Genomic DNA, 18,253 nt, shown 5'->3' with positions numbered 1-18,253 from the left:
GCAATAGTGGTGTTGGATCATTGTCACCTGAGGGAGACTTTTCCCAAACAATGTGTACCTCCACATGTGATAATTATACTTAATATAATAACTCCATATTCCCCTTTCTTTGAAAACAACTGGTAGTGACTCACTGTTAATGTGGGAATATGCCTGGTTCCTCAGTGGGTTAGGATAGAAAAACTTTTGATAACCACTAACTACAACAAAGTTAACCCTTTAAAACAAAGTGCTGTTGCATTCAGGTAGACCCAGGGCTACCTGTCCACTCTGTGTCTGTACCCACCACCATTCTGCAAGGAGAATAGCAGGTCAAGTTTATATAATCTAAAGCCATCCCTCCACTCTACATAGCAGCGGATAGATTCTTATTCTTAGAGAGGAAGCGTAATTTATTAACTAAGCACATAAGAGAGTCTGGAGCCTTACGTTTTGATCTTAGTTTTGCCCAGAACATGCCATGGCTCCGTGAGAAGGTGATTTGACCTTGGTTTTATTTCCTGTGATAACAAGAATAAATAATGTGAAAAAATATATATTTGGAAAGGACTGTTTTCTATATTATACTTCATACCATTTCCCATAGTTTTGCCAGTGTGACTAAATAGCTTTGATATTTTTAGGCTTTTATTTAACTTTAAAGTCTACTTTCCTACTTCTCAAGTATGTTTAATAGGCTTTTCCCACGGGAGGGAAGGAAAGGCCTGATAATTGTGCATCATATCACCAAGAGTGCCTCTTCAGCCAACAGATGATTTCTGTGCAGTTTGTCCCAGCTCCTTGGGTCTCTAGGAATAGAGTTGTCTCATCCCTGGCAGGACAGCTTACTTATTATCAGTAAGGGCAATTGTCCAGGTGATTAAAAGTTTCCATAGTGAAAATAGAAGCAGAGTGTTGGCAGAGACTGCAACCTGATATTTCAGCCCCAAAAGATTTATGGGAGGTTTAGCTAAGGTCCTCAAGCGTCCTGGCTTGGGGATTAGGCTTCCTGAGCAAGAACCGGTGGCTGGGAGCCCTGGGAGAACATGAGGATTGGGTGAGTACTGCATCTCTTCTTGATTTATGGTCTAAGGAACTGAGCTTCATGCTTCCTCAAAGAAGTCAGAAATTTCCTGGCTAATTCTGAAAATGAAAGTCAGCTCAAGCAGAAAAATAAGGAACCTTTCTAATTTTCCTCTTAATTTTCATTGACCTTAAAACCTCTCATCAACATAAAGTTCTAGTTTCTGGTTGGAAAGCATAGCCAATTAAAACAACCATGTCGTCCACACTTGGGTATAAATGACAAGTAGAATTAACCTTCCTAGGGAGATGGAACATGATGGAGGAGAGGGAGATTTTTGCAGAGAGGAAAAAATGGAAGTTTTTGTTATATCCCTTGCCAAAACAAAGGGCAGTCACTGTAAGTCCCATTTCTTAGGTTGTCAGTCCCTCTATAATATTATCCACTTGTATAATGTTCATTTTTGTTGTTTTTTTTTTAAAGATAAAGGTAGTTCTCTTATTTCCAGCAAACAACTTTAAGGCACAAATATTACAGTTCAGCCTTGACCTTGGGGCCTTGACCCTAATGTATTAAAGCCAATTGATGGTAGCATGTTCTTACTACAAAATCGTCTCATGAGAGGATGATGATACAGACTGACATTTGCATACCTAAAATTATAAAGTATTCAGAAGTGGCACAGGCAGAAGAAGTACATTAAAAAAAAAAAAATCCATCCTCGAGGAAAGACCAAGTTAAGCTTAAAGAATTAGCCACAACGATAGAAATATAGAAAGGTGAAAAAAATCTAGGAAAAATACAGTTAATTCTATACATGAAAAGGTCAGACACATTTCTATCAATTTAACTTCACCCTTCCCAGACTACCCCCTCCCCAGTAATTATTACAAGATTTGACGAGTATTGAACTCATGTCTTTAAATTTTTTCTTATTACTCATCGTGTTGCTAAATTCCATTCAGAGGTTTTTGGAACACCAGGAACCAAGGGCCAAAGTAGAAACAGGCCATGACAGCATCTTGGGTCGGTTGTCATCACCACTGTTATCTTAAAGCATCTGCCAGACTTAAACAGAATTCTATAGCTACAGTCCCCATTGATCTAGGACTGCCCTGCTATGGATAAATGACAGTTGATGTAACATGCTAAACTAAAGGAGTCCATTATTTCATAATCCAGTCAAAAGGTCATTGCATCACATATACACAGAGCTAGCCTACTACTCTAGAACACTTCCTTCATCCAGGTGCAGCAGTATCTGATATCCCACATAGGTCTTAAAGACCTTAAAGTTAAGGTGCTGGTACTCTTGTGAAAGAGTAATGGAATAAATTAATTCACTCTAAGATGGGGCTCTAATTGTGGAACAAACATGGTGAAAGAAGAGAAAGACACATTGAAAGGGAATGTTTGATACCATGGATTCTTCTCCAACTTCACCATATGTTGGACGTGCCCTTGCCTGGGCTCCTCAGTTTTGTTCAGCCAGTGTTAAGTGTACTTTTCTTTAGCCCTCTGTTTTTCATGATGCTTTAGTTTTCTCTTGATCTTTTTAAATTCAAGACCTGTGTCTAAAAGTTATGAGTTTTTCCAAAATATTTGATTAGAAATCCCCCCTCAGACTTTGCAGATGCTCTGTCTTTTCTTGGACCTTGCATTCAAAAAGAAGTGACCCTTCTTATGGCGTAGGAGCCAGGGGGATGATGCTGAAAAGAAAGGGCATGTATGGTCTCTTCATTTCTCTATAAACCACCACTCAGAAGACCATTAGTATCTATGACCCAGGCCTCTTGTTTCTTTTGCTGCCATAATTTTTTATAAGCTTTCTCCCATCTGTTCTTTCTAAGAGAAAAGCAAGGGTAGGGAATGTTTAATAGACACCTGTTGAATTTTTTGTCTCTTTGGCAGTGTCCTGGACAGTCCAAGCCGACTGGATGAGGAACACCGACTTATAGCTCGCTATGCTGCCCGGCTGGCTGCAGAAGCAGGAAACATGGTGAGTAAATGAAAGGTCCTAGGAGAGTAGCAGAAATTAGCATTATTTTAATATACAAATGGTAGGTGATAGTAAACATGAAACTTAGAAGAATAGGTACCTCAGGAACAGAAAGAGAGGAGTGGGTTTAGGGAAGGGATTATAGTGGCCTTTAATTTTATCTACAGTATCCTCTTTAAAAAAAAAAAAATGAATCAAGAAAATCAAAGAGGGGCGCCTGGGTGGCTCAGTTGTTAAGCGTCTGCCTTTGGCTCAGGTCATGATCCCAGGGTCCTGGGATGGAGCCCGGCATCAGGCTCCCTGCTCAGCGGGAAGCCTGCTTCTCCCTCTCCCACTCCACCTGCTTGTGTTCCCTCTCGCTGTGTCTGTCTCTATCAAATAAATAAATAAAATCTTAAAAAAAGAAAAAGAAGAAGAAGAAAATCAAAGAGCTAGAATTTGGTTCTTTAAAAAGCAATAAAATTAATTACCCCCTAGAAATCCTGATCAAGAAAAAAGGAAAGAAAATACAAATTACTAATATCACAAATGAAAGAAGGGACATTGCTACAGATCCTATAGTTATTATAAGGATGATAAGGGAATATTGTGAGCAACTTTTTGCCAATAAATTTGGCAACCTAGATGAAACAAACAAATTCCTTGAAAGATACAAATTAGGGTTGTCTGGCTGGTTCAGTCAGAGTATGCAACTCTTGATCTTGAAGTTGTGGGTCAAGCTGCATGTGGGGTATAGAATCTTTTTTAAAAAATGACACAAATTAACAAAACTGACTTAAGAATAAATAGAAAATCTAAATAGTCCTAAATCTGTTAAGGAAATTGAATTTGTAATTAACTTCCCACAAAGAAAACTCTTAAGCTCAGAGGGCTTAACTGTTGAATATTATCATATATTTAAGGAAGAAATAATAACAATCTGACATAAATTCTCAATAAATAGAGGAAGAAGGAACACTTTCCAAGTCATTTTATCAGGCTACTCTAGACCTGATATAAAAACAAAAAAGGCCATTACAAGAAAATAAAATCCATAATCAAATTCTCTCATGAACATGGATGAAAAAACCTTTAACAAAATATTACCAAATTGAATTTGGCAATATGTAAAAAGGATAGTACTCCATGGTCAAGTGAGATTTGTCCTAGGAGTACAGATTCATTTAATACATAAAAATCAGCCAACGTATTTCACCATATTAGCAGTTTAAAAAAGAAAATTATAAGATCATTTCAATAGGTGCAGAAAAAATATTTGACAATAAGTGCCCATTTATGATAACATTTCTCAATATACTAGGAGTCAAAGAAGCGTCTTCAGTCTGATAAAGAATACCTACAAAAAAACCTACAGCTAATATTATACTGAAAGGTTAAATTTTGGAGTATTTCCTACCTAATATTGAGAACAAGCAAGGGTGTCCACTTTTCATCACCTCTATTCAAAATTGTACTGGAGGTCTTAGCCAGTACAACATGACAAGAAGGAAAGGGCATAAATGTTGGAAAGGAAGAAGTAAAGCTGTCCTATTTGCAGACAACATGATTATGTAGAGACAGTCCTAAGGAATCTACAAAAACACTCCTAGAATAGGTACATGACTTTAGGGCAATGTTGCAGGATACAAAGTCAATGTACAAAAATTGATTATATTTCCATCTATAGCAGTGAGTAATTAGAAAACTAAATTTAGGAAAAACGCCATTTACTATAAGATTAAAAAAAATCAAATACTTATGGATAAATTTAATGAAAGATGTTAAGACTATTGCTGAGAGGAATTAAAGAAAACCTAAATAAGTGGAGAGGTTTGCCATGGGATATTCACATTTAATATAGTTAGGATGGCAGATTTTTCCAAATTTATCTATAGATTCAATACCAATCAAAATACCAATAAACTTTGAAGAAATTGGCCAACTGATTTTATTTTTATTTTTTATTTTTTATTTTTTTTTAGATTTTATTGAGAGAGAGAGAGAGACAGAGATAGTGAAAGAGAGCACAAGTGGGAAGGAGAGGGAGAAGCAGGCTCCCCACAGAGCAAAGAGCCTGATGCGGGACTTGATCCCGGGACTCCGGGATCATGACCTGAGCCGAAGGCAGACACTTAACCGACTGAGCCACCCAGGCGCCCTGGCCAACTGATTTTAAAATGTATTTGGAAACCAGAGGACTTAGAAAAACCAAGTCTTTAAAAAGAGCAAAGTTGAAGGACTTAATAACTCTACTTGACTTACAAAAAGCCACAGTAATCAAGAAAGTGTGATATTGGCAAAAGGATAGACAAGTCATCCTATACAGTAAACCCACATGTTTAAGGTCAAATGACTTTTTTTTTTACAAGGCACAAAAGAAATTCAGTTGGGAAAGGAAAATCTTTTTAACAAGTGCTTCTGGAACAACTATATATTTATATGAAATAAAAGAACCTCAACCTCTTCCTCATACTTTACATAGAAACCAGTTTGAAATGTATCATAAGTTTAAACATAAAAGCTAAAACCATAAAGCTACTAAAAGCAGGCTTAGAAAAATATCTTCATGTCTTTGGAGCAGGCAAAGAATTCTTAGAGGAATCATGAACCATTAAAAACTGGTAAGTTGGACCTTATTGAAAATAAATTCTTTCCTCATTAAAAGATACTATTAAAAAAATAGACAAAGCGCAACCTGAAAGAAAATATTTGCAACACACGTCTGACAAAGGACAAACTATGTAACGAATTCCTGCACCTCAAATTCCTGCCCAAATTTTAAATGGTCTAAAGACTTGGACAGACACTTCACAGAAGAAGATATACAAATGGGCAATAAGCACATAAAAAGGTGCTTGATATCATTAATCATCAGGAAAATGCCAATTAAAACCATAATGACCCACTAGAATGACTACAATGAAAAAGATTGACAACATCAATTGTTGGAGATGAGGTGGAGCAAATGGAATTTTCATACATCGCATACCTAAAGTACGTACAATTTGATTCCATGTACATAAAATTCTAGAATAGGTAAAATTGATTTATAGTGATGGAAATCGCACCAGGGACTGTTTCTGGGAATGGGATTATTGAATAAAGGTAAGGAAACTTCCTGGATTGATGGAAACGTTCTGCATTTTTATAGAGGTGTGTGTTACGTGAGTTGTATGTATTTGTCGAGACCGATTGGATGGCATACTTAGGATATGAGCATTATATCTCAATTAAAAGAAAAAGGAACCAAGAATGGTGAATATGTAAGTTTGATTGCATTGAGAAACGGCTACCCAAGGATTTGCCATGGGTTTACTGTAATTTTGAAATAATTTATAATAAAATGTTCTCTTTTTTTCTTTCATTTCAGCCCTTTACTTTCCTTGAAGAGTTATGTGCATATTAATATCCATTTCCCCTTCCCTCCGTCATGTTTGTATTCATTTGGCAAATATTTATTTGTTCCTATGATGTGCCAGATTGGATACTATGATGAACAAATGATGCCTGCCCTCATGGAACTAACAGTCTAGTGAGAGAGACAAACAGTAAACAAATACACTGTTAAACTTAAATAACTATAGGGGCTCCTGGTGGCTCAGTCGGTTAAGCATCTGACTCTTGGTTTCAGCTCAGGTCGTGATCTCGGGGTCCTGGGATAGAGCCCCGCATCAGGCTCCCCACGCAGCAGGGGAGTCTCTTTCTCTCTCTCTCCCTCTGTCCCTCCTCCCACTCGTGCGCTCTCTCTTTCTGAAATAAATAAAATATTAAAAAAAATAAAAAAATAATTACAAATAATTAGGTGCACTGGAGGAAAAATAGAAGGAACTATGAAAATGGATAGCAGGTCCCTGACATACACTGTATGGCCTCTGTGAGAAAGTGTTACTTGTGTTGAGATGTGAAGATAAGAGAATTCATTTTCCTGAGAACTAAAAAGGACTGAAACCCAAAGCAGCCCCTGGGCCACTGTTGCTGCCACTCCTGCCCTATGCTTAGGTTTTAATTGTCTTGAGGTGCAGTGGGCAAAACCTTGTATGTACACAAAGTGGAGAGTTGGAAATGAGGCTTTCACATTAAGCCAGGCCCCTGAAAGCATTATAACCCGGTGAAGGTACGGTGTAGAAGACCATCCATCTGCCAACACAAAGATAGGACAAGAAAGCTTTAGGTTCTCCTCCTTTTGGAGTGGAAGAGGTCTCCCCTGGGGATTCACAGTCTTAGTCCTGTCTGTACTTGTGTTGGGTGCATTTACATTACTTCATAGATTGAGAAACACCAAAGTAAAATTTTAATATAAAATTAATCCTACGGCGTTGAGGAGAAGCAAAATACAAATCCTCTCCTGAGGTTAACATTCTCAATTGAGGCCAAGCAGTGATTCCCACAGAAAGAGTCCAACTAAACACGAACTCCTGAGTATCTCTGTAAAATTAGACCCTCGGTGACTTTAGATACTAGAATCATTGGCTGTAGAATAACTATGTTTAAAATTTCTTCAGACCTGAGGTGCGCCTGTGTGGCTCAGTCATTAAGTGTCTGCCTTCGGCTCAGGTCATGATCCCAGGGTCCTGGGATCGAGCCCCGCGTCAGGCTCCCTGCTCTGCGGGAAGCCTGCTTCTCCCTCTCCCACTCCCTCTGCTTGTGTTCCCTCTCTCGCTGTGTCTCTCTCTGTCAAATAAATAAAATCTTTAAAAATAAATAAAATTTCTTCAGACCTGAAAGAAGGAATTAAAAACATGATAAAAGACTATCTAAAGAGACTGGAGATGAAAACAAACCAAATAGAACATAAACATTTTAAAAACAAAAGTTGCTGAAATTTAAAACTCAGTGGATGGGTTAAATGTTAGGTCAGACACAGCTGCACAGAGAATTAGTCTGCTGGAAAATACATGTCAGAAGGTTCCCCAAATGGGGGCGCCTGGGTGGCTCAGATGGTTAAGCATCTGCCTTCAGCTCAGGTCATGATCCCAGGGTCCTGGGATTGAGCCCCATGTTGGGCTCCCTGCTCAGCGGAGAGCCTGCTTCTCCCTCTCCCTTTGCTACTCTCCCTGCTTGTGTTTGCTCTCTCTTCCTCTCTCTCTGTCAAATAAAAATAAAATCTTTTTAAAAAAGAGAAAGTTTCCCAAATACAACACAAAAAGGTGAAAAATTTGAAACAAGGTTTTTAGACATAGAAGATGGAGAACCAACAGTCAACTCATTGGAATCCCCCCACCTCCCCCCACCAAAAAGGAAAGTAAATTTATTTTCTATTAGGTGAGAAAATATTTGAGGGATTAATGGCTGAAAAAATTTCCAAAATTGATTCGTGACTTGAATCCTCAGGCTGAAATATCACAGTGAGTCCCAAACTGGATAAATAAAAGTTCACACCTACGTGTATCCTAGTGAAACTGCAGAATACAAAGACAGGATACTCAAAAAGCAACCAGAGAGGATAGATACCTACAAAGAATTGATAATTAGATTTCTCAACACCAAGAACAATATAATAACTTTTTCATTAACAAAAAAAACCCCTTTGTTTAAAAACAAATAACACATCCAGTTATATCCAGTCCTGCTAATGTTCATGTTGAAACTTTAAGAATTTTCTTTATGAAAAAAGATAGTCGAATATCATTAATATACTGAAAGTAACTAAACCTGTCAAAGGAAAAGGAAAAAGACTTTTCTGGCCAGGATCCCGGTGAGGTTCATGCTAAAAGAATAATACTGATGGCTAACATTTATTGACTGTTTACTATGTGCCAGTCATTGTTCTAAGTGCATATTTTAGCTCATTTATTCATCAGAACAATCTCATGAGAAAACTAATCTTCCAAAAGGTAAGGAAACTAATCAAGGTGTCAGTTTGTAAGTGGTCCAGCTGGGACTTGGGTACTAGTCTGCCAACTACTGAGATTTAGCTACAGAAGGTTGTAGTTCAGGAAGAGCATTAAATCTGGAAGAAAAGAGGAAGACAAAAGGAGGAAGGATTTGAGGCTGAAACAACAGACTATGTGAGCATGAAGGGAACACCCAGTGTGGGACGGGGGGCTGTTTCAACTTCTCTGAAGGCCCTGAGCTCGGAGGTTGCAGCGCCTAACAAGATGCTTGTGTGGCTAGAGCCCTGAGAACAATACTTGGAGTGAAATTGGACTGGACAGGCAGCCAGGTGTCTCAGGACCGTCTTCCATAAACATAGTATATTACTTTTAGGAATGTGTACCAATTTATCTTTACTTCTTCATAGAGAAATAGAGTAACGAAAGCTTCCAGTGGAGAGTTCTTGCTTTGTTTCTCCTCAAAAAAGTAATTTATTCCTTTGGGTTTGTTTAGACTTCAATCTTTTCCTTGAGAATCTAGTATTAGGTCACATATCTGACTCCTAACATTACAACTCTAAAGGTTAGTGGAGAAGAACAAAATGGAGGGAGCGGGGGAAAGTCAGGGAAAAAGAAGAGTTCCATGTAATCAGTTACACCTTACATGTGTCCTCAGTCAGTCACAACTGTTTAGGTCATTGTAGAAATTAGAATTTATAAAATTAAATTTGTTGAGATAGCACTGTGGTTGAATTTTTAAAATGAAGTGTATTTAATGCCATGATGTAGTCTTATTGACTTTACCTCATGCTTTTAAAATATTGTAAATAAAAGCTCCAAAGCCATTTGACCCTGAAAAGGAGGTCACAGTTCTCCTTTCCTGCAAACAAGATAAGTCTGTTTACACCTGATAGTTTTCTGATGCCAATTCTCTAATTCGTGTGAAAATGATCATTGTTAGAGTGGTCTTAAGACGAAATACTGATATGGTCCCTTTCATCTTCAGTTTGTTTTCCAAAGTGTAGTTATCTTATTAAATATTGGGCCTCTCAGGAAGGATTCTTCTTGACTAGATTTCTGTTAAACAGAAGACTACTAAGCCGCTAATCTCTCTCACTCGTACAAGTGCTTTGCATAAAGTGGGTGTAGTGCTCAAAAGAATGTATTTATAACCTGCCAGGTAGGCTTTGTATTGATTTTTTTTTTTTTTCAAAAACCTTCTTTCACAAAAAAAGACCATTAAATTGAGCAACCAGCTTTGTACCCCATGGAGCGCCTCTGTAGCAGGTCCGTCCTGTCTCCTTAGGTGACAGTATGGCCACTGAAACCTCTTCAGGCTCACCCTTGAACAAAGAAATTCGAGGTTGCTCAGATGAGCCAGGAAAGCTCATTTGTTTTCCTGGAGTGCCTAAATTCCTTTAAAAACAAAACAAAACAAAATTACAGTGTGTGGTAAATCATAGTAATTGTTATTACAATTATTAAAATTTCATCACCAACATCAGCAACATTGGATGTAATCTGAGAAGGGTTTGGGGTGGTTTGTTGTTTTTTGTTTTTGTTTTTGTTTTGTTTTTTATGAGAACTTCATTATGGAAAACTTGGAAGAAATGTGAAAGGGGAAATAGTGTGTTGTCATCCCACCTCACATGTTTCCCCAAGAAGCTTTTTTTCAGATAGCTTAGCCCAGCCATCACAGCCTTACGGCTTTGCCTGCTCCAGGCATGCACCATTCCAGAAATATCCTGATGGCTTCTTACAATATCCTTATGGTACTTCTTACAACAGTACCATGGATACCACAGTATCCATGTGGTATTTCGCACACATTTAATGACTCAAAACCCCTGTAAAATAGTAATTGTCAAACATGGATACCTATTATAATCACATGTGAAACATTTAAAAAATAGATCCTTGGCTTTGCTTCCAACCTACTAAATCAGAATCTCTGTGTTTAGAGTTCATTGATTTTTATTTAAAAAGGAAAAGCAAAACTTCAGTCTTCTGATTTACAGCTAGCTAGGGAGCCACTACCCTAAAAAACGTTGGGTTTTTGAGAGAAATTAATAATCCACAGCCCTCCATTTGGTCTAAACGAGATGGGAGGGTGCAGCGTGCCCCTGGGTTACAAAGAAAGCCTAGCTGGTATCAGGCATATCTCTGGAACTCATCCTGCCAAGTTCATACAGATGGGAAGCCTCCAGTCTTTTTTGAGGAGGTTTCAGAAATGCGTGCTACCAGATTATAGTTTGCTGACTACGTTGGCTTTCCTTGGTTTTGTAACATTTGCCCAGTTTTACCCGAAGGGGTCTTGTTTTCTACTCTGAGCCACCAGGCGCCCCTACCCTGTATTTTTCAGATGTATCTCCATCTCATTAAAGATGATGGAGCTCTGTGAGATTACCTAAACCTAAAAGAATGCTTATGTAACAGAGGAGTTGATCCCCTTCACATCTCTTTCTGTAAATATTCCCATTTTACCGCTAAGAAAATAAAAATATAGGGAAATAAAATAACTCAAGGTTTGCGGTGAGTAGATAGCAAAACCTAGGATTCCTCACTAGCCTATCTACTTCCATTCTTCGCTCACTACAGTAAATTCTCTATATAGGAGCCAAAACAGGGCTCACATCCTATAAACTTTTTATTATAGAACAGTTTTAAATTTACAGAGAAATTGCAAAGCTACTAGAGTTTCCAAATAACCCATGCTCAGTTTCTCCTATTAACATATTAGCATGGCACACATATTACAGTTAATGAGCCAATATTGATAGATTATTATTAACTAAAGTCCATACTTTGTTGAGATTTTGTTAGTTTTTATCTAATGTCCCTTTTCTGCTGCAGGATTCCATCCAGGATAGCCCATTACATTTAGTTGTCATGTCTCTTAGTCTCCTCTGGGCTGTGACAGTTTCTCTAACTCTCCTTGTTTTTGATGACCTTGACAGCTTTGAGGAGTACTAGTCGACTACATTGTGGACTGTCCCTTAAATGGGATTAGTCTGATGTTTTCCTCATGATTAGACTTGAGTTATAGCTTTTAAGGAGGAGAAGCTAAGCGCCATTTTTCTTCCATTGTATCAAGGATACATAGTACCAACATCATTTATCACTGTTGATGTTGACCTTGATCACCTGGCCCAGGTAGTGTTTGTCAGGTTTCTCCAACATAAAGTTACTTTTTCCCCGCTTTCCACACTGTCCTCTTTGGAAAGAAGTCACTACGGACAGTCTGTACTAAAGGACTGAGAGATAAGCTCCATCTCCTTGAAGGCAGAGTATGTACCTACAGTATTTGGACTTGAGTCCATATTTCCTTGTTCAGAATCCTACAGTGGCTTCATACCACTTTCAGAATGAAATGGAAACTCTAAAAATGCTAAAAGGCCCTTGGTAATTGGGGCCCAGGGTCATCTCATAGAGTCAGCTACCGATTTCACCAGAGCCTACTCTGTTCCATCATACTGACCTGAACACACCCAGATGGAGCAGCTACAGGCCTTGGCCTCTGCCCAGCACACCCATCCCTCAGCCCAGCACCTGGTTTGCTTCCCCACTTGACTGAGTCTCTGAGAGACTTTTCATTATCACCTCATTCAAAAAGAGTCAGTCTTCTGTCTCAGTTTACTCTGTTTTGTGACCCTATATTTCATCATTGAACTTATCACCTCTGATGGTCTGTACTTAGATCTTCGGTTCCTTATCTTTCTCTCCCAGCATCATGTAGCTACACGAGAACAGTGTCTAGCACATACTAGGTGCTCAGGAAATATTTGCTGAATAAAGGAATGAACTAGTTAATTTTTTAAAGAAATCATCCTTAGGTCTCTTGTGATGGAAGTATTCTGTGTCTTTATGAACTAATAATTCCCTTTCTGTCTTTTTCTCTTCACTATCCTCGAGGCATTTTAGGAAGAGAGACCTGGCCTTTCTTTCTTTTTCTTTCTTTCTTTCTTTTTTTAATACAAGCAGCGTGGAGTTTAAGATAGTAAATAAATAAAATCCTAAGTTTCTCTGTTACTTAATGTACCCTTGACTGTGTTCAGAATTTGATTGGGTGAAATAAGCCATCATAAACACTTCCCCTGGGGGGCTCTCTCTGTTGTCAGCCCAGTGGAACTGCTGCCTCAGGATAGAAATCTTCTTCCCCCACGCTTCTTTGTACTTGAGTAACAATACTTCTTGGTGCCAAAGAATCTCACCTGGTTAGGAATTGCTGCTGATAATAACTCTTGATTCCTGTTTTAACCTCTTCTTTGAAAGAAGCCTCAGCCTTGCAGTAACTGAAAACTGAAAAAATTCTTTAGAAATACCCAATGAAGGGGCACCTGGGTGGCTCAGTTGGTTAAGCGTCTGCCTTTGGCTCAGGTCATGATCCCAGGGTCCTGGGATCGAGCCCCACGTCGGGCTCTCTGCTCAATAGGAAGTCTGCTTCCACCTCTCCCTTTGCTGCTCCCCCCACTTCTGCCCTCTCTCTGTCAAATAAATAAATAAAATCTTTTTAAAAACGAAAAGAAATTTCCAGTAAAATACTGTGAGGTTTTTGTTTGTTTGCCATCACGAAGCCAATTCATTTTGGAGCCCATTTCCTCATCCGTAATTTTCCCTGATCCCACGCTAATAAGGAGCCATTTGCTTTAACTCCAGTTTTCAGGAATTGGAAATCTGTTATTCACAGCAGATTCAGTCTCAGGCAAGCCATTTTTCTGAGGCTCAGCTCTGGCTCTCACAAGATTCTGGAAAGAATATAGAAAATTTGCTCAATTGGCTGTTGGTCCACTCTAAAAGAAGAAACATCACCTTTTTTTTTCTTTTAAGAAAAAAGTATTTGGTAAAAAAAAAAAAAAAAAAGCCTCCCACCCACATTTGCTATGCTGTTTTACCCCTGTTTATTTAGGAAATGCCACATGAAAAGAATTACTTATTGCATCTTTAAGCTCTAGACAGGAAACAAGGTTTCTGCTTCATGGTAGGTCATGTTTTAGGTAGAACCAAGTATGTGCAGAGTGTGAAGCATAGCCATTGCAGAGCCTTCCTTTTGAGCTTCCGTTCTGGTAAATGAAAAAAAAGGGAACCGTCGCCTATGCATCCTTTTTCCTAGTTTGTGTTGATTGGCTTCTGTATTCTTAAAGGAGGTAACAAGGGTCAGGAATGTCAGTGGATATGCAAATCAAAACCACAAATGATTTCTCCAGAGAAGATATGCAAATGCCCAATAAGCACATGGACGCATGCTCCACAGATTAGTTATAGGGAAAATGCAAGTTGAATTCACAAGGAGATACCACTTCACACCTACTAGGAAGACTACGATCAAAAAGATGTACAATAACAAGTGTTGACAAGGATATGAAAAAAATGGAACCTTCATAAATTGCTGGTGAGCATGTAAAATGGTGCAGCCACTTCGGAAAATAATTTGGCAGTTCCTCAAAAGGCAGTTACTGTATGACCCAGCAATTCCACTCCTAGATGTATACCCAAGAAAAATGAAAACCTATCTGTACACAAAAACATGTCCACAGATGTTCATAGCAACATTATTCAAAATAACCAAAAAATGGGAAGAACCCAAATGCCCATCAGCTGTTGAATGCATAAACAAAATGTGGTATATCCATGTAACAATATTGTTCAGCCCCCCAAAAAATGAAGTATTGATAACATGCTACAACACAGATGAACCCTGAAAACATTTTGCTGAAAGAAGCCAGACATAAAAGATCACGTATTGTATGATTCCATTTATATGAAATATCCAGAATAGGCAAATCCACAGATGGAAAAAATAGGTTAGCAGTTGTCAGGGTGTGGGTGTAGGGGGAATGGGGAATGACTGCTAATGGGTATTGGGTTTCTTTTGGGGCTGATGAAAACGTTCTGGAGTTAGTGGCAGTAATCTCACAATCTTGTAAATATACTAAAAACCACTGAATTGGACGCTTCAGTGGATTTTATGGTATGCAAATTATATCTCAGTTAAAAAAAAATAACCGGGGGGGGGGCCACTTGGGTGGCGCAATCGGTTAGGTGTCCAGCTCTTGATTTCAGCTCAGGTCATGACATCAGAATCCCAGGATCAAGCCCCGTGTTGGGCTCTGTGCTCAGGACAGAGTCTGCTTGGGATTCTCTCTCTCCCTCTCCTTCTGCCTCTCCCCCTTCTCGTGCTTTTTCTCTCAAGAAATAAAATCTTTAAAAATCCCCACAAATTAAATATTTCACATGCACTAGAATCTGGTTAAAACAAAAGACAATGACAGGTGTTGAAGATGTGGAGAAATCGGAACTGTCCCTCCTTAGTGGGATTCTAAAATGGTACAGCTACTTTGGAAAACAGTTGGATAGTTCCTCAAAATATTAAATATAGAGTTAACATATAACTCAGGAATTCCACTCCTAGGTATTTACCCAAGAGAAATAAAAATGTGTATCAACACAAAGACTTGTAAATGAAAATTTACAGCAACTTCATTTGCAACAGTCAAAAACTGGGAACAGTGGGGTGTACTATTCAGCAATAAAAGGGAAGGAGCTCCTGATTCATGGAGCAATAGTGACAAACCTCAGAAACATCATGCTTAGTGAAAGCCAGAAACCAAAGACTGCATGTTGTATGAGTCCATATATATGAAGCTTCTAGAAAAGGCAAAACTATAGACAGAAAGTTATCAGTGGTTGCCTGTGGTTGGGGATGAGAGTGGCAATTGACGACAAACCACCATGAGGGAATTTTTTGTGGTGACGGAAAATGTTCTAAAACTGGACTGTGGTGATTGGTTGCACAACAGTTTAAATTTACTAAGACTGTGAATGGTATACTTAAAATAGGTAGATTTTATGGTATGTAAATTATACCTAAAAAAACTGTTTTAAAAAGTCAGTAGTCTAGGACTCAGGATGTAGTTTAATCACACACCAAAAAAAAAACAAAAGAAAAACAACCCTTTCTTTCTCCTCACTGTAGACCCGTCCTCCCACTGACTTGAGCTTTAACTTTGATGCCAACAAGCAACAAAGACAGCTTATTGCAGAACTGGAAAACAAAAACAGGTAAGAATGCAGAGGTCGAGCCAGCTTCTAAAGTCCAAGATCATCATGTGAGTATCTGTTTCTCATTTTCCTTGTAGATTAGCTGGCTTTTGACTGTAAAGGAAGACCCCACCTCAGTGAATATAGGCCCGACCAACTCATGGGAATGCCCCTAGTCTAATCTGTAGATCTCTGCACGCCATACATTCTGGTAGCCCACAGCCCTACTTACATGCCCTCAGGTGGATTCTTTACCCCAGTGCCTTCTCCCACCCACCAGTTCCCCTCCCATGATTCCCTTTTCCACTCCAACCCCCTTTTGCTCTGTCTAGTTGTCATATCCTGGCCCACTGTGCTGCGTGTGACTGACTGGTCTCTCACCACAAAGCCATTTAAAGACACAGAGAGGGACGCCTGGGTGGCTCAGTCAGTTAAGCGTCTTCCTTTGGCTCAAGTCATGATCCCAGGGTCCCGGGATCGAGTCCCACATCAGGCTCCTTGCTCAGCGGGAAGCCTGCTTCTCCCTCTGCCTGCAGCTCCCGCTGCTTGTGCTCCCTCTCTCAAATAGATAAATAAAATCTTAAAAATAAATAGATAAATAGATTAATTAATTAATTAAAGGCACGGAGACCAGACAGCACACCAGTATGCCCTGAGAGGCAGAAACCAGGACAAGGAGATTGGATGTAACGTAACAAGCACAGGAAGAAGAAATGGCAGCTCTCATCATTCAGCTGCTCAACAGGAAGAAGAGAGACAAAGACGGGAGAAGTTAGCATAGGACCCATATTAGGAGGTTGCAGGGAGTTCTTTTTTCCTTTCCCTAGAAAGGAACAGAGCATTCTAGTGGTGGTTTTCCTTTTGTGGAGATTTTTCAAGTTCTTGAGAAGAGTATTTATATCACTTTTTCTACCACAAAGGATTGTTTCATTGAGGAAATATGAAGTGCAGCAGTGTTAAGAAGGTGACTCTTTGACATCTTGGTCATTCGGAAACAGTCAGAACAAGATTGGTAGAGGCCACTGTACTAGAGTTAGAAGTCCTGACAGGAAAAGAGCGAGCTGTGCAGCCATCTTTCTTTCATCTGTCCTCTCTAGGGAGATCCTGCAAGAGATCCAGCGTCTCCGTCTGGAGCACGAGCAGGCTTCCCAGCCCACCCCTGAGAAGGCGCAGCAGAACCCCACATTGCTGGCAGAGCTGCGGCTGCTGAGGTAAGTATCTGCTACGGTAGGAATTTATGTCAGGGAACCAAACTAGTGGGATAGAATCTGTTTATCACTATAACTAGTCCTGTCAGAACAAAGGCATTCCACTCATTCTGTTACCGCTTCAGGTGTTTGGCTTCCATTATTAACGACTCTGAGAACTTCAGCCATCATTACAGAACCAGGTCAACACCATTTTCCAGCTCCATGACAAGCAGAGCAGTGTTTATACTTTTGTGATTGCTTTAAGACCCTTGTGCTACAATCTTCTTATCTTGTTAATTCTTCTGACTTTAAAGACTCTTGGCAGGAATAATGCTCTTCTGTCCTATGAGTATATTCTCCTGGTGCCTCATGGAGCAGGACTCTGTTGAAGGAGAAGGGTGCTTGCTACCTCTGCACATCCTCAGACACAAAACCAAGTGGGAGTCCCTTGCACCATGGCTGTGGAATCTTCCCACTTCAACATAAATACAAACTGTCTCAGGACTGGGAGGCTAAAGGGCACGGGATCTGACTAGGGGTAGAGAGCAGCTTCAGCCCCCATTTGGATGCTATTTTGGAGGAAATGGAGAAATCTTCTAGAAGACCATAACATGAAAGTGAACCAGTCAAAGCTATTAGGGTCTTATATCCTATCAGTCTTAGAAAGATGTGTGTGTACTCTTTGGTAAGTGAAGACATTTTGGACACTAAGTGACTTGATTTTCACCAGACCTCTAAATTTCCAAAGAGTGGGTTCTTTCTGTGTAGGTTGTAACATTGGACATTCCACAGTTGATTTTTAATGTGCTATCACCTGGGATTCTGCATAGCTATCCTTTTTTTTTAATTGACATATAATGTATTATTAGTTTCAGAGGCAGAGTTCAGTGACTCATCAGTCTTATATAATGCCCAGTGCTCATTACATCAGGTGCCCTCTTTAATGTCCATCCCCCAGTGACCCCATCCTCCTCCCCCCCCCCCCCAGGGCCCTCGGTTTGTTTCCTATGATTAAGAGTCTCTTATGGTTTGTCTCCCTCTCTGGTTTCATCTTGTTTTATTTTTCCCTCTCTTCCCCTATGATCCTCTGTTTTGTTTTTAAAGTCCGCATGTGAATGAGATCATATAATTGTCTTTCTCTGATTGACTTATTCCGCTTATAGCTGTCCTTTTTTAATTCTTCCTTTGGCTTAGTCATTTAGCTTCTCAACCATGATTTCTTTTCCTAGAG

At 39.3% G+C, this 18,253-nt stretch overlaps 1 protein-coding gene across 8 annotated transcripts in view; it reads left to right on the top strand.

Moving 5' to 3' along the window:
- Nucleotides 1–18,253, top strand: part of DTNB (dystrobrevin beta) — a 217,723-nt gene that overhangs the window by 158,509 nt on the left and 40,961 nt on the right. For all 8 annotated transcript variants that reach the window (XM_028099502.2, XM_088026349.1, XM_088026351.1 and 5 more), the window contains exons 12-14: nucleotides 2,915–3,002; nucleotides 15,768–15,853; nucleotides 16,930–17,043. In XM_028099502.2, coding sequence (XP_027955303.1) covers nucleotides 2,915–3,002; nucleotides 15,768–15,853; nucleotides 16,930–17,043 — 288 coding nt within the window. The remainder of the gene's footprint in view (nucleotides 1–2,914; nucleotides 3,003–15,767; nucleotides 15,854–16,929; nucleotides 17,044–18,253) is intronic.

This window comes from Eumetopias jubatus, unplaced genomic scaffold (assembly GCF_037043125.1).
Source record: "Eumetopias jubatus isolate StellerSeaLion01/CBP00866 unplaced genomic scaffold, mEumJub1_p1.0 scaffold_9, whole genome shotgun sequence".
In the NCBI taxonomy this organism is placed as follows: domain Eukaryota; kingdom Metazoa; phylum Chordata; class Mammalia; order Carnivora; family Otariidae; genus Eumetopias; species Eumetopias jubatus.
This window is presented reverse-complemented; position numbering and strand designations above follow the sequence as displayed.